At 46.7% G+C, this 22,674-nt stretch overlaps 1 protein-coding gene across 2 annotated transcripts in view; it reads right to left on the bottom strand.

The window, feature by feature from the left end:
• The window catches only part of CD99L2 (CD99 molecule like 2), a 28,024-nt gene continuing 5,350 nt past the window's right edge, over positions 1–22,674 (bottom strand). The window contains exons 3-13 of one of the 2 annotated variants that reach the window (XM_081963827.1): positions 16,243–16,308; positions 13,808–13,846; positions 12,808–12,900; positions 12,087–12,167; positions 11,085–11,180; positions 9,727–9,762; positions 7,433–7,498; positions 5,314–5,340; positions 4,365–4,484; positions 2,074–2,139; positions 1–748 (exon numbers count right to left, since the gene is read on the bottom strand). In XM_081963827.1, coding sequence (XP_081819953.1) covers positions 681–748; positions 2,074–2,139; positions 4,365–4,484; positions 5,314–5,340; positions 7,433–7,498; positions 9,727–9,762; positions 11,085–11,180; positions 12,087–12,167; positions 12,808–12,900; positions 13,808–13,846; positions 16,243–16,308 — 758 coding nt within the window. In that variant the 3' untranslated portion in view covers positions 1–680. The remainder of the gene's footprint in view (positions 749–2,073; positions 2,140–4,364; positions 4,485–5,313; positions 5,341–7,432; positions 7,499–9,726; positions 9,763–11,084; positions 11,181–12,086; positions 12,168–12,807; positions 12,901–13,807; positions 13,847–16,242; positions 16,309–22,674) is intronic. The other variant, XM_081963828.1, reaches the window with a different exon arrangement.

The raw sequence follows: 22,674 nt of genomic DNA on the forward strand, positions 1-22,674 counted from the left end.
TCTCTTCTCAGTTCTTGAATTCTGTCTCGAAGCCCATCTCCTCAAAGAGCTCACCAGGATCTGGAGGGACCTCTAGGTGGAACCAAGAGCCGAAACCTGGCTAAAGCTCTCCACCTGCTTTATTTCGGGTTGGTCACCTACAGGCACTTCAACTGTTCTCCCCCCTGGTCTCTGGCTACCTTTGCTGCCGCCTCTTTCCCTCCCCAACCCCGTCCCATCAAAACGTCATTCATGGACACGGCTAATTCTACGATGAAACAACCGCTTGGAAGAACCTCTGCATTTCATATTCCACCTGATCAAACCTCGGACGTGACCCATGGCGATGTAAACCTACGACTCTTCACGAAGTGATATATTAAAAAATTAAAAAAAACAAAACAAAAAATAAAAATCAAACCCGAAAAAACATCATCATCATCATTATTTCTTTTTTTTTTTCAACCAGTCTACAAGCCTACCACAAGTAAGAAGCCTGCCCTAGTCAGGGGGGAATGCGCATTTAAATCGCTTTGGAATCCAAATCTAACGTTTTGTTCAAAGCTAAATTACAAATTGTGTGAGAGGAATGTGGATGTGTGTGCGCGCGTGTGTGTGTGTGTGCGATGTGTTTTTGTGTTTGTTTTTTTTTGCCAACAATTGGTTCTTTTTTTTGTTTTTAAGCCGGAAGGGCCGAGATTTCAGACTTTTGCGTTTTCTTGAGGCGGTGGAGCTTCTGCTGTCTGTGGCTCAAGAACAGAGTATTTCACTAGGGAAGGGAAAAAAGAGAACATTTTAGTTTGCTCTTGCAGGAAAATAAGAAACATACAAACTCCCCGCAGATATACAAAGCCACGTTCATCAATCAATCAGAGTAGCAGAGGTGGCATTTTGCCACTTCTCACCCGTTCAGGCGAAATGGTAGCGGTGGCGGCTGGAGGCTCCGCCCACCCTTCCGCCCCAACCAGGGGGTGGGTTGCTGTCAGATTTCCTGCCGCTTCGGCGGGCAAAAAGTTACTACCAGGCCGCCTTGTTATTACCGTTTCAGCCGAACCGGTCAAAACCCACCTCTGACCCCAACATTATGTGCGACCTTCTGCGCAGCCGTCACATGTGCGAACCCGTAGTGGAGCTAAGTGAATCCCACCACTGATGGGAAGTAACCTTGGGGGTCTTGTACTCCAACCCCCACCGCTTGTGGCAGCCCTTCAAATACTGGAACACTCCTATCATGTCCCCCACCCCCCAGTCCTCCCTTTCTCCAGCCTGCCCATCCCCAATTCCTGCCACCGTTCTTCCTGTGTTTTTGTCTCCCAGCCCTTAACCGTCTTCGTTGCTCTTCTTTGCACTTTTTCCAAATTCTCAACATCTTGTTTTGTAACGTGGTGTCCAAAATTGGGTGCCGGACGTGGCCTTACAAAGGTTTTATAAAGCGGTCCTGATAACAACTTGGTGCAATTTTGATTCTAGGCCTCTGTTTATACAGCCCAGGATTGTGTTAGCTTTTTGGGGGGTTGCTGCCGGGCGTGGCTGGCTCTTGTTTAAGGGATCGTCCACGAAGACTCCAAGGTCCCTCTCACCGTTCCTGTTTCTGAGTCAGGCTTTCCCTAATCTGTCCTTTGATACCTTTGGGGTTTTTTTCCGCCTAGGTGTAAACCTTGATTTTCTCCACCTTAAATTCCATGTTGTTGGGCAGGGACCGTTGTTTGTGTCTGTCAAGATCTTTTCGGATGCTGAGCTTGTCTTCTGGGGTGCTGGTTATTCCTGCCAGCTTTGTGTCATCTGCAAGTTTGATACGTTCCTCTTCTATTCCCTCATCTAAGCCATTTGCATTCTATCCGTTGCTTTTCAGTCGTAGAAAAGCCCACTTGGTCTGGTCCTCAGTTGCTCTGGAGGATGCTGTTGGTCATTGGTGGCCCTCCAGCAGATTCGGACAGTGAGGAGATGGGGGAGGAACATGGGCCAGTCCTGGAGTCTGGGGAAGGCTCGGATGAGCTGTCACCGCAAAGCTGGGACAGAGTGCATCCCCCTTGTGACCCAGTGTGACCTTAAGGACACGCACGCACGCACACACACACAGGGTCACTCACTCACCTTGTGGCTCTTCGGTCACCACTGCTTCCATGTTTTCTCCTTTCACATACTCGGCATTCAGGCCCTCTAAAAATAGCCAAGAGCAGAAGAGATTTGACACCAAAAATTAAAACTGGCACAGAGGTGGTGAGACGGCCGAAGCTCAGAGCAAGAAAACAGGAGGACATGTCTAATAAGCCCTGAGAGGCAACGCCAAGATAGCGCCGAAAGAATTCTGAAATAGGCTGCCTCCCCCTGATTTCTAAGACTGAATCCCTTTTAGATGGCTGCATCTAATGGGGAGAGAAAAATGGGATACTCCTGAGTAAAAGTCAAACTAGATAGAACAATTAACCAGTGGAACAATTTGCCTCCAGAAGTTGTGAATGCCCCAACACTGGAAGTCTTTAAGAAGATGTTGGATATCCATTTGTCTGAAGTGGTGTAGGGTTTCCTGCCTAGAATACCTCCAAGGTCCCTTCCAACTCTGTTATTCTATTCTATTCTCTATTTATACCAATCTTCTCTTCTCTATTTATTCCATTCTCTCTTCTCTTCCCTTCTCTTCTATTCTAGGTAGAGGTTTGGATTTTAAACAGCATTTTTGTGCTCTGGTTCTCCTTCTCTGATGTTATTTGCATTTTTAAACCTCCACCTTGGAACACACCAAAACAGGTGAGGAATTCATGGGACCTCCAGATGTTGGTGAATCAGGATGCCCAACATGGCCTACAGGAGTTGATAGCCTCGTCCCAACCTCACCTAAACCGTTTCTAGCACCAACTCCCTCGCTCTTTCTTCCTTTAAAATATTTGCATTCCTGTTCCCCCCTCCCCCCCCCACCAATGTCGAACTGATCCAACGACTTAAGATCAGGGTTGGACCACCCTTGGGAGAAACTGAGCTGAAACCTGGAGGCAGGATGATAATTAAATCTCATCCATCATTTGCTTCTGCCATTAAAACGGGCCAAAATGGGGCATCCAAAATGCCACGTGTGAATCCAGCCGAGAGGCTTGTTTTATGCCATTTCTATTAGAAAAAAAGTCCCTTCAGGAGCCGCCGCGCACATTGCCATGCATCCAAAGTCTGACATTATCCCAGCATGCCACGTCTGACGGCTGAAATTAATCCTCCGTTATAATTAACTCTAATTTCCTGTTGCCTTTTGCGGGGCATTTGCGCTGCTTCCTTTATCAAACACTTTTCCAGACCTAAGGATGTTCCATCTGAAGAGTGTGGATTTCTACATGCACATACAGAGAACACATTCACATGTACAAAGATCTACCCCTATGTTTAATTTCCTTTTCCGTTGTATTTATTATAGGTGTATACATTTCATTTCTTCCGATTCTGTGATGAGAGAGAGAGAGAGAGATGATAGATAGATGATAGATAGATAGATGATGATAGATAGATAGATAGATAGATAGATAGATAGATAGATAGATAGATAGAATGATAGAGAGAGATTTTATATATAGATAGAGAGAATGATAGGTAGGTAGGTAGATAGATCTTTCCATTTTGCAAGCAACCACAATGCTCGTTTTCTCCCCTCAATATGGCGGCTGAAAGCACCGCAGGGGTTAGATAAATGAATGGAAAAATAACTCCATCATGTTTCTCTGGACTTATTCTGCTCGTTCAACCGACTCTGGTTCACTCCTCTTTGTGACATTTTGCTAAAAATGGAAAGTGGCAGGAAAAGGGTGACGTCCTCCCCCTTCCTGCGACCATCCACAGGGATCTGCCAAAGGTCTCTCCTTCCGCTGAATGGGTTCTCACACTTTTATACCCAGGTGATTGCAGCGTTGCTCCCCAAGGTGAAAGAGTCAATTCAGAAGAAGGGATCTTTCCCAACTTTGGCTGGACCAGGCACTGGATGGACTGAACTGGGCCAGCCAGTCTCACCCCCTCCCGGCCCCCCTCAGGCGACGGAAGGAGGAGCCACTGGGGCCCTTCAGGAATTCAACAAGCTGCAACCTCCGTTCAAGTTGCTTCCTTCGAGGCCAACCAGGCTGAAATCTCACTGCAGCCCCAGAAAGCAGAACCTTCAAGGGGTCCCTGCATGCCGTGGAACTGAACTGAGAGGCTAACTGGTTGGGAAGCCTATCAGCACTGATGAGGTTACCTAGTTTGGTCATGAAACGTCTGCAAGAAAACCACCAAAGCTCAAAAAACACCAAGGACCCCTCCCTCGTTTCAACCCTGTGTTGCAAATATCCTCCCCCACGGAAGGCTGTCTTTGTCGGCTTTCCTAGAGAGTCCTGGTGGGTCTCCTGCAAGGGTGGGGTAGAGACACTTACGTTGTATGCTAAAGCAGAATTTCTTTTGCTGGTAGGAGATGTAGCTGCTGACCGCGCCGATCAAGGCCATGGCAAGGCCACTGACAATGCCAGCAATTGTCCCGGTTTCCACCAGGGCACCTGTAGAAGTGGAAGCGGAGAGGCCGTTACTCATGGTGACCTGCATCCTAGATGTTTTATTGAAAGTCCCGGCTGATTTTTTTTCTCCGTTCCTGCCACATCTCTCTTCCACCACGCCTTTCCTTGGGATGCTACGCTGATGCTCAGGAGAATAGAGCGACTTCTGCAACCTTCCCCAACCTCTGTAGAGATTTTCAGTCCTCCAGGTTCATGGCTGCCCCAAAGGTGTTTTTTTTCCCCAGGAGGCAACTGGACTTTCTTGATTTTTCTTTGAAATACATTTTTCTTCTCATCCAAGGAGCTTCTTCAGCTCTGGCAGGATCGTGGGGAAGGAAGGCTTGGTGCTCCTTGCAGACAGCTGGTCATCCTTTTAGAGGGTCCTTGAAGGACTTGGAGGTTTATGGGTCCTCCGGATCACCTGAGTGGTAGAAACGGTTCCTGCAGCCTGCAATTTTTTTTGGATGACTGAGAATCTCTACAGACTTTTAGGCAGTGGTGAAATTCTTTTTTTTTTTTACTACAGGTTCTGTGGGCGTGGCAGGGGAAGGCTATTGCAAAATCCCCATTCTCTCCCCACTCTGGGGCCAGCCAGAGGTGGTATTGGCCGGTTCTCCGAATTACTCAAAATTTCTGCTACTGGTTCTCCAGAACCTGCCGAATTTCACCCCTCGGTCAGACTCTGCTAAAAGCCATTTCTGGAGGTTGATGCCCAGGAAAGACCAAGAAAGGGGCTTAAAAGGGACACCTCCAAAGGCCAGAGTTCAAGGGAAATCTTCCCCCGTTTCCAGCTTGGCTCCAAGATTGTCACAAGCACAAGATTGTCACTTACCGTTATTGTAATCATTGTCACTGTCTCCTAGGCAGAAGAACAAACAACAAGGGATCAGTCACCCGTAACTAACAGGGAACGCGGGACATTTATGAAGAGGCACCCTAAAAATCTGAAACAAGTTATGGATCTTCTCCAGTTTATAGAACAGGGACGGGAAAGTCCTTGACTTTTACAACCACAATCAGAACCAGAATTTACATCCCTAAGCAATGTGGTCCTTCAATGAGTCAAGATGGTTACAATTTTTTTTTTTTTGGCCACAGTTCGTTAAGCGAAGAGTAGAATCTGGACACGCCTGCCCTACTTTCCCCTCCATCCAAATCATCCCCTTGACATACAACTGATTTACACTTCGGAGTTGAAAGCAAGAGGGACGACTGGCAGGGAGAAGCCCCCCAACCGCTTGCTTCCCCCCTCCCCAGTCCTCTCCAAAGCCAATTTCAAGCCGCCCAGGGGGTGCCGAGCTAAACAAATAGATAAATAATCAATTAATCAATCCCGGGGCCATTTTAATTATCTCCTAATATGTCGACGGAGGCACTTGAAGTTGCCGAACCGAATGCGCTGCAAATTGCAGCCCCGCGCAGACATCCGGCTGGCCCTCGTATTAATTAAGCCGCTGCTGCGTCAGGAGCAATAAATGAGATTGATTATAAATTTAGCCTCGTGCGCATTCAAGAAAGTGGGTGCGGTTTGCAGAGAAATGAACGCTTTGTCTGCACATTTCTCCCCGCTGCAGCATAAGCAGTAATTTCCTCCCCCTCCCTCCCCCCCCACACTCCATTCTCTAATTGGAGAAGGAAAACCCTTGAGTGGCTCGGAAGAAGGAGCCCTTTGTGGTCTGCTCAGCACCAGTGAAGGAATGCCTACGATCTGGCGCATCTAAAGAGAAACAAAAGCACCTTATTTACACCTGCGTGCCTTAAGTTTCACTCCTTCCCCGTCCCATCGGATCCCACGGCATTCAACAGCAAATGAACAGACTTGGCAGGGACCTTGGAGGTCTTCTAGTCCAACCCACTGCTCAAGCAGGAGACCCTGTAGCCGTGATGGCAAACCTTTTTGGCACCGAGTGCTGAAAGGTTCACACGGAAGCATCGCATGCGTGCGCGCGCACTCGTCGGGGCCGCGCTGTGTAGAAGCCAAACTTCCGGGTTCAGCTGCGCATGCGCACCCGACAATCATCTGGCTGATGCACATGGGCACATCGGTTTCCGGATCTGCCCCACACGCGAAGGGCAGCTGATCGTTGCGTGCTCAAACGCACCAGAAACCCAGAAGAAAAAAACAGGCAAGGCTACACGTGCCAGGTGACATGGCGCCATGTGCCACTTTGGGCACGCATGTGATAGGTTCCCCATTGCGGCACCATAGCACTGTAGAGAAGTTAACAGAGTTGGCAGGGACCTTGGGGGTCTTCTGGTTGATCCCTTGTTTCTTGTCGCACTTTCAGGTGCTTTGGAGAACAGGTTCAGCCCCTCTTCTTCGCCTTCGATCACTGCTCTCATGTCACTCCCCGCCCTTCTTTTCTCTAGACTACCACGCCCGATTCCTGCAACCGTTCTCCCCATCTTTCAGCCTTCCAGCACCCTCATCCCCTTCGTTGTTCTTTTCTGCATTCTTTCCAGCTCAGAATCCAAGCTAGATCCCCCAAAGCAGGAGATCCCCGAATCTTCTGGGCTTGGAAATCCTTTAAAGAAGGTTTTGCAGCATCCACGTAGATGGAGTTGGGCTAGAAGAAGATCTCCAAGGTGCCTTCCAACTCTCTTATTCTAATCGAAATTTGGGGGCTTGGCAACCAGGAATTCTAGCCGCCAGTTGAGGTTTTAAATTGAGGATTTAGCTATTGAGGACTTAAAAGTCTGTAAAGATTCTCAGTCCTCCAGGTCATGTTATCCCAATGGTGCTTTTTTCAGGAGGCAAGTGTATTTTCTTGGTTTTTTTCTTTTGAGGACTTCAGAAGAAAAAAACAAAAAAGTCCAGTTGCCTCCTGAAAAAGCCCCTTTGGGACAACTATAAACTGTAGCTGAAGTTACAGCTTTCCAGATGTTGCCAACAGCAACTCCATAATAGTCCTGATGGTCCACTACAATCAAACGAGTAGGTAGAAACTCACCTTTTTTCTTATCAGGCTGATAACCTCCTTCATCCACGATTCCAATCAGGTCATCATCCGAAATCCCTGAGGAGGTCCAAGTAAAATCCGCTTATTTAAAATCCCACATTTTTTAAGCACTCTTTCACCAAATTTACCCTCCCCACCCCTTTATTTTAGCCAGGAGTAAAAGGACTGCATTCAAGAAGAAAAATAATTCTTAGATGTTTGCGTAGGGGGCTAGTAAAGGAGTTATTGGCTGGAACAAAAGTTATAAAAGTGATTGATCTGATGTTATTTGTTATCTAATCTAAATCCAGAAGTGCAAAATAATAGATTTGTTTAAAAAGTGAAATGTTTTAACCCCAGAATGTTTACTGTTTTATTTTCACTCTTTGTAGGCTCTGGCTCAAGGCACATTTCATATAATTGAAGATGCTCCTTTAGAGTAGAGGAGAGCAGAATAGAATAGAATATTGAATACAGTAGTGTAGAGTAGCGATAGAATAGAATAGTTGGAAGAGACCTTGAGGTCTTCTAGTCCAACCCCTTGCTAAAGCAGGAAACCCTAAGTCATTTCAGACAAATGGTTATCCAATCTCTTCTCAAAAACCTCCAGTGATGGGAGCACCAACAACTTCTGGAGATAAATCATTCCATTGGTTAATTGTTCTGTCAAGAGATTTCTCCTTGGTTCTAAGGTGCTTCTCTCCTTGATTAGTTTCCACCCATTGCTTCTTGTCCTGCCCTCAGGGGCTTTGGAGAATAGCTGGACCCCTTCCTCCTCTCTGTGGCAGCACCTCAAATATTGGAAGACTCCTATCCTGTCTCTCCTGGTCCTTCTCTTCACTAGATTAGTCATGCCCAGTTCCTGCAACTGTTCTTCATATGTTTTGGCCTCCAGTCCCCTAATCATCTTTGTTAATAGAATAGAATAGAATAGAATAGAATAGAATAGAATAGAATAGAATAGAATAACAGAGTTGGAAGAGACCCTTGGAGGTCTTCTAGTCCAACCCCCTGCCTAGGCAGGAAACCCTAAGCCACTTCAGACAAATGGCTCTCCAGCATCTTCTTAAAGACTTCCAGTGTTGGGGCATTCACAACTTCTGGAGGCAACTTCTGTTCCACTGATTAATTGTTCTCACTGTCAGGAAGTTTCTCCTGAGTTCTCAGTTGCTTCTCTCCTTGATTAGTTTCCACCCGTTGCTTCTTGTCCTGCCCAGATCCCATCATCCCTGACCACCAATCCTAGCAGGAACTGGCAGCCTGTATGAGGATTTCTAGCAGGTTAGAGTGGAGAGAGAATTAACCCCATGCATTGGTAACAGTTAGTTGGGGGGAAAAGCAATTGCTGGAACAATCTCATGCAAGAAATATAACAGTCCAGTTTGTTGTATGTATTTGTTTTTAGGGACGGAGGGATTTGTGCGTGTGTGGAGTGGAGTGGGGAGTGAATATCCGTTGAGGAAGGAAACATTTCCATGGGGAAATCTGGCAAGTGGGACACTGATCTCCTACAAAACCTGCAACTCTACTTTTCTGGAAGCAGGTCAGAGAAATTGGGGGGGGGGGGGGTGTGTGTGCAGCGGTGGGATTCCACTATTTTCCTAGGGAGCGCTTGGAGCCTGTGCTCAGTGCTCAGAGCCCTCCCTCGGCATCAGCCTGGTGAGCTGAGTTGTTGTTTAGCTCAGCTGGGGTGCAGCAATCCTCTCTGCTGAGCTAAAAAAGAAGGGAATGAGGACAGGGGACGGCGGGGGAGGAGGAGGGTGGGGCCAATCAGAGGTGGTATTTGCCAGTTCTCCAAACCAGGGCTGAAATCCAGCAGGTTCTGACAGGTTCTGGAGAACCGGTAGCGGAAATTTTGAGTAGTTTGGAGAACCGGCCAATGCCACCTCTGGCTGGCCCCAGGAGTGGGGAGGGAAGGGGGATTTTACAGTATCCTTCCCCTGCCACGCCCACCAAGCCACGCCCACAGAACCCGTAGTAAAAAACTTTGCATTTCACCACTGCTCCGAACTAATTAAAATGTCCACTTCCGGTTCGCCCAAATCGGTCCGAAGCGGCTGAATCCCACCCCTGGAGGGGAGGGAGTGAAAGGAAGGAAAGGAGGAGAAAGGTTGATTCACGAGGCCAAATGGGCCCAGGGGTCCAAGTAGACCCCTTCTTTCTCGTTCCCAGGGAGTTGGTTAGACAGGAGATGGGAGGGTAATCTTTCTTTTTAGCGACTGGACGTAGGAGAGAAAGGCGAGCAAAGGCAATCAGCTGGGACAGAGGAAAGAGAGCAGCTCGGAAGCCAAGGAGAAACCCCTTACCAGAATCTCCACCTCTTCTATCTCCACCTTTGGAGCCTGGAACAGGATTCTTTATTCATTAACTGATCATGGGAAATAGCAGGGCTTGGTTTAGACACACGGGAAAGCGAGAATTCAACCTGGAGCAATAAAACAACCTGCATCCATCCATCTATCTATCTAATCTTCCATCTAACATCTATCTATCATTGTTTACTTATATTTATCTATCTATCTTCTATCTTGTTGGTGTCTATTTTCTATCTTTGATACTTTTTCTTTCTATCATCTGTCTTTGTCTTGTCTATTTTCTATCTTCTATCATCTATCTATCTATCCATCCGTCCATCCGTCCATCCACCCATCCATCCATCCTAACATTCCAGGGGCCAGAAGCTGTTCTCTTTTCAACCATTCCTCCAAAGATTCACAGGGGTCCTTGGATTTATGTCCGATTGCTAAATTCCATACACATGACTTCATTTTACAGCATTTTTACCCAGAACTGGCCTTTAAACTTCTAGTTTTTTACAAAACCAAAAATAGTGAACAATTGGTTCAACTTAATGACCATTGGGTTTGCTTAATGAGAGCAGCAAACGGAAGCTGCTTTATGACCATCATGGCTTAACCCCTGTATTGGGCAGGATGCATTATGGTCGTAAGTTGAGAACTCTCTGTATCTAATTAGGAAAAGCAAACACAAAGGGATGGGGGGTGATGGATGAATACTACTAGCTCCTTCGGCTTCGGATGCCTGGGCAGAGCACTTTCCTTCTACCGCAAAATCTACACCCCTCTGGAGCTGTGCTTCTCCATCTTGAGCCCTTCAAGACATGTGGACTTCAACTCCCAGAATGTCATGCTGACTAGGGAATTCTGGGAGTTGAAGTCTACATGTCTCGAAGTGACCAAGGTTGAGAAACCATTTTGTCCATCCTCAATCTGATTCCGTCAACAGGTCCCATTAGGTTCATCATCTCTTGGTCATCCAACCACCTCTTCCATCAGCTTGATGGGAACCAACTTTCCCCGGAGTGTCCGCAGGGAGGTCGGTGCAGATGGAAGCCACCATGACGTAACTGAAGCTCTGTATATAACAGAGGTGGTAGCCATCACCATCTTGACTATTCTGACTCTCTTTTCTTCTCTGCAGACGTTTCCACCACTGTCCTCGGTTTCTTCTCAGTTTCTTCACCTACAAGAGCTGCTACCATCTTACTTGATCAAAAATGCACAGTCTTGACCTACCAGATGAGCAGACATTTGGGTTCCCATTGGCTACTGTTCTCCCCCCCAAACTGCAGCAGATATAGGGAGAGAGAAGGGAGGGTGTAGAAATCTCTCTTGGCCAACCAAAAGAAGAATGATCAACATACCTCCACCAGGATTTCCTTTAGGCGGTCCACCCCCATGGCGTCTGTCATTTTGGTCATCAAAAGCATCGGACAAGTCGAGATCCATGGGGTCTTTCCCTATAAAATTAGCAGATCAGCTCCTGGGGGCGTTATTGTTTCTGGCCTCACCACTCTTTTCCACTAAGAAAGACTTAACCTCTTAGGAGAAGTAAGAAAAAGGTTTGAAGAAGTCTACCTAGGCTTCCCGTAATCCCTACAATATTTCCTAGGCATAGTTTTGCCCCTTGGTTCCTCTTGAGTTCAATCTGATGCATGCAATGGTCACCACCTCGACACAAGACCAGCCATTCCCAACTTGCTAGGCTCCAGGTCTCTTGAATTCCAAATCATCACCAAGATCTCAGCCAAGTGAGAACACCAGGCCTTGCAGCCAACAGCTCTACATGGTGAGGGTCAGAGTTGGTGAAGGCTTTTATATAAACCAGATTGAATGTCAGGAAAACATATATATATAAATCCTCCAAGGCTATCTATCTAATAGATTGTCTTCTCCTATCTATCTATCTATCCATCCATCCATCCAACTATCATCCATCCATCCAACCATCATCCATCCATCTAACTATCATCCATCCAATCATCCTCTATCCATCCAATCATCATCCAACCCACCAACCATCCATCCAACCAAGCCACCAATCAACCACCTAAGCATCCATCCATCTATATCCCTCCCTCCCCAGATCCCAGGATTATCTTCAGAGATCTTCTACATTGTCCTGCCAAACAGGAGAAAGCAGAGAGAATAGGTCTAGTAAAGGAGAAGACCTTTTCAAGTGAGGACACCCCTCACTTAACACACACACACACACCCTGGCCCTGCTCTGTTCTCTTCTCCTCCAGTTCCAGGTGAAGCTCCTGTTCTGCCTCCCCACCTCCACATCTGTGGATTCCCAAGGGAGCAGGCAATCCTCCCCAGATTTCCAATGGGGCCTTAGAGGTTTCACAGTGGCTAAACATTACCTGGCGTCTTTTTGGGGGGCGGCTTGGTGGTTTTGGGCTGCTTGGTGGTGGTGGTGTGAGGGATGTTCCAGTGGCCGTCATCTGCAGATCGGAGAACATGGAGCCTTCAGCCCAGCAGGCCCAGCGACCAACGCAGCCCAGCCCTCCCCAGTCAGTTCCCTTTCCAAATAGGTCTGGCCGCAGTTTTGGAAAACCGAGGCCAAATACAGGCTGGATAAGCTGCTGGTTCAACCTTCTCAACCTTCTTAGCTCATGGGGAAAACAGCAAAAGGGGCACCTGGCTCTTCCCCCCAGCGTCTGCTTTTCTTTCCCTCTCTGTGCAACATCCTGCCTACCCCTGGTGGGATCCCAGCCCAGTTCCAACCAGATCCAATCCTCCTTGGGCGTTAGAGGTTCTGGCTTCACTGGGTTTGCTTGGAAGCTGGTTTGTGGACTGTGGTCACCCTTGTTGTTTTGTAATGTATAGCAGTATTCACAATTAAATAGTCTACTTGTATTCAGGGAGGGAAGAAAAAGGCAAGGGAGGAAGGAGGGAAGGGGTTAAGACAGGAAGGAGGTGAGGAAAGGGAGGGAGAGGAGAAGGAGGAAGGAAGGAAGAAATTCTTTGCCACCCAAAGTCGTATTTCCACCCCATTGAATAGGGGGGGGGGCTCCCCCCACTGCCAGGGCTTGAGGAGAGGCAGCCCAGCGTGCAGCCTTCCCAGAAGCAGGGTGTCCTTACCTGGCTTCCTGGGATAAGGGCCAGTGGTGGCCTTGGCAGGCCTGGTGGTTCTCTCCGGCGGGGAATCAAAGAAATCCATCAGGTCAAGTTCTCCTGCTCGGGAAATCAAGGAGACCTCATGAAGGGGACCCCAGACCCCCTCGCCCACTGTCTCTGTACGGCAATGCAACCCCCGCCCTCCTCCCTTTTATTTTCATTCACACACACACACACACACACACACACACACACACACTCTTGTGTGCCCTTTTATCCCCCCAACCGCCCTCCCAGGTAGGCCACTGTCGTCTTCTTTTAATGACCCCATCATCTCTTTGAGGGTTGGGAGTCTGGGCAACTGAGTGGAGCTGAGTGTTTACTGGCCGGATGCCCTTCCTGTCACTAATGCGGAGTCTTTTTCATCAGATATATTCCCATTGTGCCCAGAGAGAGAAATATCGGACTCTACCTGGGATCGAACTCACAGCCTCCTGATTGTGAGATGAGAGCGCCACCTCTACGCCACCGCACCACTCCCAGGTAGGCCACTATCAGGGTTACAGAGGCCAGAGGATACCCCCAAATCATGGGTGGGTTCTAGCCGGCGTTACTGCCCGTTCGGTCGTGCGCACGCATGCGCGGTTCAATGGAAATCGTTCTGCGCATGCGCAGAATTGCAAGAAAAGATGGCGGCGGCGACAGCAGCGCCCGGGGAACCGGTTCAGGGGTGTGGCCAACCTGGGTCGGTGCCGGTTCTGCAACCCATGCCGGCATACCACTAGCGGTTCGGCTGAACTGGGCGGAACTGGTAGGAATCCACCTCTGCCCCAAATGAAATGAATGGGCTTGAACTTGGAACTTTCTGGATTGTTGTTTGACAAGAAAGCGGGGGGGGGGGGGGGACCAGCAAATTAGCCCAGCTTACCATAAAGCCAAGGGTCACGATGGCTGGGGGGGATGGGATTTGTAGTGGGAGAGCACCCACAGCTGATTTAAAGGCTTAAGAAAGCGAGCGTCTCACCTGTGCCGCCTGAAGTCTTCCCGGGGGGCTTGTGAGTAGCTGGGAAAGATAAAAAGACAGAATAAATGGCATTTTTGTTCCAAGGCGATGCCAAACCAACCAGCCTCAGCTGACCCTGCACTCTCAGCTGGGGTTACTCCTAAGTAACACACACCCATCCTCGGCGTTCAGGCAGACTACCTCTAAAGAGCAGGGCCCCCTTAACTGAAGTTAAAGGTTTGAGGAAACAAAGATGCAGCCGTTAAAAAGTTTACATTAAATTAACTTTGGCATTTGAGTTTGTGGAAGGAGAATGCTGAATTTCCACGCCCAGCCCTAAGTCTAACTTTCACCAGTTGGGCTTTTTTGGTTTTTAGTAAGAGGATTTAAACCATGGTGAGTCCTAAACCTTGGTTTATGCTTCAGCGCAAACGAGATTAATTTCAAGGATTACATGTGCCCCAAATTCATTGTCTGAAGCCTCCCAACAGCCCCTCCAGGCACGGTTACAGGCTATCTGATTTCAGGAATAAAATTACAGAACATAATCCAAGTGGCATTCATATCAGTGACTGGAAACCCTTTATGGACTTTTTGCTGAAAATGGGGCCGGGGGGGAGGATGGACATATGATTTATGAGCTTTGCAGTTATGAAGGGTATCTAAAGCTCAAGACGCACCTATTCCAAGTAGCTGGCCTGGCTCAACCATAGTTCGTTCACACTGCTCCTGACGGGTTTTTTAATTTTTGTGACTTTTAGACTTTTATTAGGGGATTTTAAACTATGTTTTAACTGTCTTTTCTTATCTTCATACCTCCTCCATGTACGCGTGTTCGTTTATTCTGTGTGTGTATTGTCCATATTGTTTTTTATGTGTTTTATTGTACGCCGCCCCGAGTCCTTCGGGAGAGGGTGCGGCTAAGAAATAAATTTATTATTATTATTATTAGAATATGGAAAGAAAGCAGAGGATAAAAATATGTGCCTTTATAACCAATTTATACATCAACAGCTCCTTACGAAAACCTTTTTTAAAAAGAAAAAAGGGGAGGATCCAAACGTTATCCTGAATACGCACCTTGGCATATTTAGGCCCCGCCCAGATATGGAATAGTCCCACCCACTTTGCATTGTGGCCCCACCCATGCTGTCTCCATTCTTTTATCCAACCCGTCATGATTTTTAAAAAAGCATAATCTTTTTAATCTCGATAGACAAATCCCAAGGATATATATAAATAGAAAGTTTTTGCTTTCCTGCCCAAAAGAGAGAGAGAGAGAGAGAATAAATTAATGCAGGTCTTGGAAAAAGAGAGGATGGGGCATGTCCAATTTGATAAATATTTTCAAGCTACCCAGCTAGGACATTTGATTCCATGCTTTATGGAAAGCTCTCTGCTTTAGAGTTTGCCTTGGTAATATTTTTTATTTGTAAATAGAATAGATAACAGAATTGCAAGGGATCTTGGTGGTCATCTAGTCCAACCCCCTGCTCAGGCAGGAAACCCTATGCCATTTCAGACAAATGGCTATCCAACATCTTAAAGACTTCCAGTGTTGGGGCATTCACAACTTCTGGAGGCAACTTCTGTTCCACTGATTAATTGTTCTGTTTTAATAACACAATAGCACAGTTGAAGGCCGCCTACTCCAACCCCCCGTTTGGGAGATTCTGTGCCATTTCAGTGGCTGTCCAATCTCTTCTTGAAAACCTTCAGAGATGAAGCACCCACAACTTCTGGTGGCAACTCATTCCACTGGTTAATTGTTCTCACAGTCAGGAAATTCCTCTTTAGTTCCAAGTTGCTTCTCTCCTTGGTTAGTTTCCACCCATTGCTTCTTGTCCTGTTTTCTGGTGCTTTGGAGAATAGTTTGACTCCCTCTTCTTTGGGGCAGCCCCTGAGATATTTGAAGACTGCTATCATGTCTCCCTTAGTCCTTCTTTTCATTAAACTAGACATACCCAGTTCCTGCAACCGGTCTTCATATCTGAACACTTCTTTTTCAGCTTGACTTTTGCCTTTTGTTTCTTTTAAAACTATAATTGTGGGAAGGATGCCTGCTGACAAACTCTATTTTTTAGGCCGATTTTAGGGGTTGGTGCTCATCTCCGTTTCAAGGCCACTGAACCAGCGCTGCCTGAAGACAGTTCTGCGGTCACGTGACCAGCATGAGATCCCGGGTCGCTGTGACCTTCCCACTGGAGTGGTACCTATTTATCTACTCGCATTTGCATGCTTTCAAACAGCTAGGATGGCAGGAGCTGGAGCAAGGGACGGGAGCTCACTCCTATGGCACAGCTCTGGTCTCGAACCGGGCCAGTCTGCTTTCCATCGCCAAGCTCATTTCTTCCCTGCTGAACATCCATCGCCCCAACCCCTCCGATTCCTAATCCACAGCCAATATCCACTCTGCCCACAACAGCCACAGGTGGAGCAACTGGGCTCATACTTACGTCTCTTCGTTGGGACAAAGTCATCCAGTGCATCTTCTAAATCAAAGCCCGAGTCGTCAGCGTATCCTGATGACCAAAACAGACAAACCCACGCATTAATAAAGTTCTCTAAACAAGCTGTTCAAAACCCAAACTGGACATTTTCCAAAATGTTACCATTTGGTGCCAGATGAGAATGCAAACAGAAGCTGCCTCGACTTACGACTCAGTTGAGTGCGAAGCTTCAGCTATTAAGCGAGACAGTTGTAAAGTGAGTTTTGCCTCTTTCTACAACCTTTCTGGCCACTGTTGCTAAGTGAATCACTGCATTGGTTAAGTTAGGAACACGGATGAGAAGCGAAACCTCTTCAAAGAAAACCCAGAAAGTCCAGTTGCCTCTTGAAAAAGCACCTTTGGGACAACCGGGGCCTTGGATGATGGCGGAGAATCTCCCAAGACATCAACTAATGTAGCTCAAATGACCTATCTACAAATTTAAGCCCACCAGACCTGTCCATATTCATTGGCAGCTTTTCATCCACGTTGCCAAGCAGTTCTTGAAAACGACTGCAATTTTTTGTTTTCAAGATAACAAAGATCAGTTATCATTCCTTCTCTGTGCTACTGTTATTCAACTTTCTATTCTTAATTTTCTTTTAAAGATCTCAAATCTCTAATCACCTTGCAAGATTATTGGCTTCATGTTCTTTAATGGCAGATAATACTATGACACTATTGATTTTGTATTTACGAGTTTAAATCAGTGCAATCGAGACCGCATGAAAACAGTAAATAAACCTAGCAACCTCTTGAGAGAGGGATATGATTTTTTTAAAAAGCTGTAAAAAATATAACTAGACTACTCTGAAGACTTCCAGCTTGGTTATTCTACATCACCCTCCTTGGGGTTCGTTTAGCAGCCCTGAAATTGTGTTTGTGAAGGTAGAAGATGCTAAGGAGATTCCAAGGTGTCTAAATACCTCTCTAACACCTCTTGGTGTTCAACTCTATAATCCAGCATTTCCCGACCTCAGCAACTTTAGGATATTTGGACTGCAACTCCCTGAATTCCCCAGACATAATATTGGCCTCAATACATCTGGAAGGAATCAAGTTGGGTTTGCTTTAACCATAGTTGGTTGAATAAAGGACAAAAACAAAGTACAATGCACCAAACTATAACTGTAATCATAATTGTTTGGGATGATACAACATATTCATGAAAGTCAGGCAAGATAAATTATGACTTAGCATAGGTGGGCATCCAACCACCTCGTCTTGTACCAAAGAGAGTGGTTCTTAAGGCCATTTGCTGGCCAACAGAAGCTGGAGGAAGATGTGCGTCCTTGGGCTCCTGTTTATAAGCTTCTGCTAATGGTGCCTGTTTGGCCAACCAGATCCCATCTTTCACTAGAGCTGCAGGGCCTGATCCGGATTCCATCTTCTTGTTGTGATACCAGCAAAAGAGCCAGAAAAGCAAGAGGGTCCTTGGATCGTCTATCTTAGAGGCCCAGGAGAAGCTGTGATCTCATCCCTGATGTCATGATGTCATCACAGAAACAATGCTGTGATGGAATTTGCATCAGGGAGGAGGAGGAGGAAGACAGGAAGAAAAGGAGGAGGAAATGGAGAAAAGGAGGAGGAGGACAAAAAAAGAAGAAGAAAAGGAGGAGGAGCAGAAGAAGAAAAGAAAAGGAGGAAGACAAGAAGAAGAAAAGAAGGAGAACAAGAAGAAAAGAAGAAGAAAAGGAGGAGGAAAGAAGAAGATGAGGGGAAGAAGAGAAGAAAAGAAGGACAAGAAGAAGTAGAAGAGGAGAAGAAAAAGAAGAAAAGAGGAGGAGGATGACAAGAAGAGGAGGAAGAGGAAAGAAGAAAAGGAGGAGGAAGATGAAGGAGAAGAAAAGGAGGAGGAAAGAAGAAAGGGAGGAGAAGAAAAGAAGGAGGAGGAGGAGGACTTTCAACTCAGCTTCTAAAGGATGCTTATGACCAAGCACAGGTCAAAAAATATTTCTAATAAGTTTAATTAAGTTTAAAGGAACTGAAAGGGGCAGAGTCTAAATGGCCCAAAGTCACTGTTTATTTAGACACCCATTGTCCATTATCTATGCTTTTGTTTTTCCCAATTAGTTCTCCAACCAACCCCGTGAGTCACAGATCTTGGATGAAAAGGTTACCTTCACGTCCCCCAGTAGAAATCCCCTGTTCAACAGCCACACCCCCTCCCCTATGGAACCCCCTGGAAAACAATGCGCCTGAGCCCCCAAACCTCATCCAATTCCCCCCACTTGTTCCACCCACAAGTTTTCCTCCCAAGATCAAAGCAGTTTGGGAAAATTACTCCCCAAATGCTCCGCAGCCTTACCCAACTGCACTCGGTTTTTAATTAAATGTAAATTGGGAGTCTAATTTAAGTTTTTGTCCTACTTTCCTCCATTCCTTTGTAGCGTCCGACCCCAAGTCATGCCGTCAAAAGTGTGAATGTGACCTCCACTGCAAACAACAACACCATCACACATCCCTCACTTTATTTTGACACTGCAACAAAAGAGATACAGAGTATTTTCCCATATAATAGGACAATTTGGGAGGAATTTACTTACAAATGACTCGCTTACAATGTAGTCAAGTAAAGTGTCATTTTGAAGGAAGGATGTTTTTTTTTCATAAGAGGTTTGTTGTGGCCCACCAGCAGAGCTGGCAGCAGATTCGGACAGTGAGGAGGTTGGGGAGGAACATGGGCCAGTCTTGGAGTCTGGGGAAGACTCTGAGGAGGGCTCTGTGTCGGAGGCAGAGAAGGGGCCAGGGCCATCTGACAGTTATCAGCTGCCTTCGGAGTTGGATATCAGTGAGAACAGAAGAACAGCTGGAGCCTGTTCCCAGTGTGCGCATGCGCAGAGTTGCCAGATGAAGGGAACAGCTAAGGAACAGGGGTCGACTTGGGAGTAAAGCCACAGGTGGACGGTGAATGGCCCCTCCCAGAGGAAACAAAAGAGGAGCAAAAGGGGAGTGGAGTTTGCAGGAGACAATGAATTCGCTTAATTGGTTCGTAACTCACAGAGGCTTCTGGCCAAGTTTTGCAGATATTGGCCTGGCAGCTCTCCAAGCCTGTGACTGTAAATCCTCCCTCGAAAGACTTTGTTGGATGTGAATGGGCAAAATTCACATTCAATTAATAAAAGGGGGTTTTGTTGGGACAAGGAGTTTGTTTCGTGCTCTCGGGAAGCCTCGGTCAGAACAAGGTTTTATTCTGAGCCCCCCCCCCCCCACCAACCATGCTAGATTTGAGGATGAGGAGATACTGAGCTCTTATCTAGAGGTCAGCTTGCATCTCGAGAAGCAATAAAGGAGGACCTCGGATGTTGGCGATCCTATTTTTATCAACAGCTGCATGAAAAAGTGCTGCTGAGTTTTGTCCAAACCGGTCCCTTAGACGTTGAAGCCCCGATGTTGTTCTTCTGCCTGGACCTCATTTACCTTCAATCTTTCCCTGGAGGATTAAGTGAAGGATGCCGTATTTTTCCAGGTGTCGCATCACAGGTCCAAAACATTCTAACTTTAGCTTTTTTATGGTTCTGATGATTTCCCTTGGCTTTCCCAGGGGGCTTATCCCCTCCTCCTTTCTGACTTTGTTAACCCAGCTTCTATGTATCGGCTGCCTGTCAATCCACATTTCAAAGGCTTCTGGTGTCTTCAAGGGGCTTTGTTCTGTCTGAGACCAACTCTGCCCTCCGTAGAGCAGGATAGAAAAGATGTAACATTTGGCAATTTATCTGATTTTCAACCTTAGGTTTATGTCGTGACTTCATAAGACATTTTTCATTTTGAAGAACACTGTTTGAGCTTTCTCTATCTTTGTCTTTACTTCAGTGGTCATGTCCCAACTTTCATGGAAATTAGAACGGAGGGATGTGATCCTTTCAACTTTTTCTAGTGGTATTCCTTCCGAAGTTACTGACTCTTAGCTGGGGCCAATTTAGTGCTGAATGTTAGTTGAGTAGATTCTTTTGCTTAAGCCTGAACATCAGGGTGGATAAAAATCAATGATTTTTTTTTAAAAAAAATCAGATTTTTTAATTTTTAAATCATATTTTTTTAAATTTAAATTGGATTTTTAAATTTTAAAATCATATTTTATTATATTCATTTGAATAAAATGCTTTTGGAGTAAAAATCTCTCTAAAGGTAGTTTTCTGTTTCAGATACATTAATAATTTAGTTTATTCGGCATTAAACGGAACTTAGTTATGTAGCATGAAGCTGTGTATTCAGCAATATTTCCATTTTTGAGTCCAAGCTCTGCAAGCCAAATAGGAAAACCTTCATTTTGTTTGCAAATAATAATATTAAAGATTCTAACTACCAGCATTGAAAGAGCACCTGTCACTTCAGGTCCATCCTGGCAGCGCCTGTTAGCGGCATCCACTCACCTGCTGCCCGCCACGCCCCTCTCCTTGTTGTGTCTCTGCCGCACCAACAGCCGTCCCATTAAAGTGAATGGGATGGTCAGTGAGTCAACAGTGGGTCAGAGGAGAAGCCGCTGCGGCACAGAGATGGTAGCTGCTCTTTTAAAATTAAGATTTAAATCGACTTGATTTAAATCAAGCCTTTTTACTAGTGATTTCAGTCGTGATTTAAATTGACTTGATTTAAATCAAATCCGCTTTGCTGAACTACCTGTCTTCTGAATTGCAACGTAACGTGCAGTCCATTTACACCTGACGATGCCTTCGCCACGGTCAGAGGTGGAATTCAGCCGGTTCGGACCGGTTCGCCCAAACTAATGGGAGTCGCAGGTGGGGCTGCCCACCCACACTGGCTCTATGCCGTCCTATTTAGGCATGTTTGAGAGGCCGGGCACAGGCACGGAAGGTGCACACATGAGCAAAGTGCGTGCACGGAAGGGGCTCGTGTGCCAGTTCAGTGAGTGGGTGGCGTGGAGTGGGCCGGTGGTAGCAAAAGGTGAAACCCCCTGCTGGCCACGGGGACTAGAGTGACCTTCTGCCTTCAGCATCTCTCTCGATCTCTGCTGCCCCATACAGTGGCCTGATTAGTTGACCTGGGCGGATGGGATGACCTTACACCTCAGGTGACCCTGCCCAGAATATCTCCTCTTGGCACTCAATCCCAGTGTTCTTCGCTCATCCTGCTTAGGGACCATGGTGAGACAGGCCCTGGAGTGGGGTGGCAAATACCCTCCGATACGGCTATAAATACAAATGTAGATTGGAATCAGTTCGGCCTCTGGTGTGTGGCCAGAAACGGCTGCACCCCTGTGGCGAATGGGAGGGCTTAGAGGCCGTAAGCCTTAATTAATGAAAGCAACAACTTATTCCTCTGCCCTCCGGCTGAACCGTGACTGGGGAATTAACTTTAATAATGAAATGGGGCACTACAATTTTTCAGGTACAGAAGGGAAGGGGAGTGCACCCCCTCCCAACAATATCATCCTATCACCCACCCATTTTTTTCCCTGTGTCTGAACTTCTCTCTGGCGTAAATGAAGTTTAACTGGTTAATTTCTGAAAACGGTTTGACGGGGCGAAAGAATTAGGGTGGACCAACATAAAAAAACACACACACAAAGAGAAAAACAACCCAAATGGAGAAGATTTAGGTCAAACTCTAAATCTGGATTACGTCTCCCTTGTAGGGATGAACAGATTTTTTTTTTTTACTTCAATTAAAAAAATTGACTGCGGAGTGTTTGGGTTTAGTAGAGTTTTACAAACAATGGTTGAGTCACCCATTCGTTTGTTAGATTTATCCTCTGGCTTTCTGAGGAGCCAGAGGCACAAGACCTTACAGATTTACAGATTAACAGAGTTGGAAGGGACCTTGGAGGTCATCTAGTCCAGCGGTCACCAATTGGTGGTCTGTGAGAAAATGTTGGTGTTCTGCAGAAAAATTGTTTGCATTTTTTACATTGCACTAACTCGGGGGTCCTCAAACTACGCTCCCTGGGATGGATACGTGCAATGAACGCTTGTATTGCTGCAGAGAGTCTCCCCCTTCGGGGTCTTTTTGTGATGGTCGGAGGGGGGGCAGAATTTCCAACTCGGGGTCTGCTTCAGCCCCCTGGTGGGGGGCTTTGGGCGAAGGCTGGAAGGAAGAGCCGCTGGTGGCAAAGAGCCGGAGGGCCTCGTTCCAGTGGGACTGCATCATGGCCTGGAACTGGCTGACCATCTCAGCCCGCTGAGCCTCGAGGCACCGGTACCTGGCCTTGCACTCCCGCAGATCTTCCCTTTGCTTGGAAAACCTATGCTCCTAGTCCTCAGTGAGGTGCTTCTGCTGAGCCTCCTTCTTGGTCAGATCCAATTTGAACGGAGCTGTTTTGCCAACTCTTTCTCATGGTGGCTGCTTAGTTTCAACAACTGCTTCCTGTTGGCGCCCTCGGGAGCCTGGGCGGGCAGCAGAGGAGGGGCTGGCAGAGGCGAGTAGAGGCTGGCGAGGTCC

Source organism: Natrix helvetica (genome assembly GCF_964273705.1).
Source record: "Natrix helvetica genome assembly, chromosome: 11".
NCBI lineage: Eukaryota > Metazoa > Chordata > Lepidosauria > Squamata > Natricidae > Natrix > Natrix helvetica.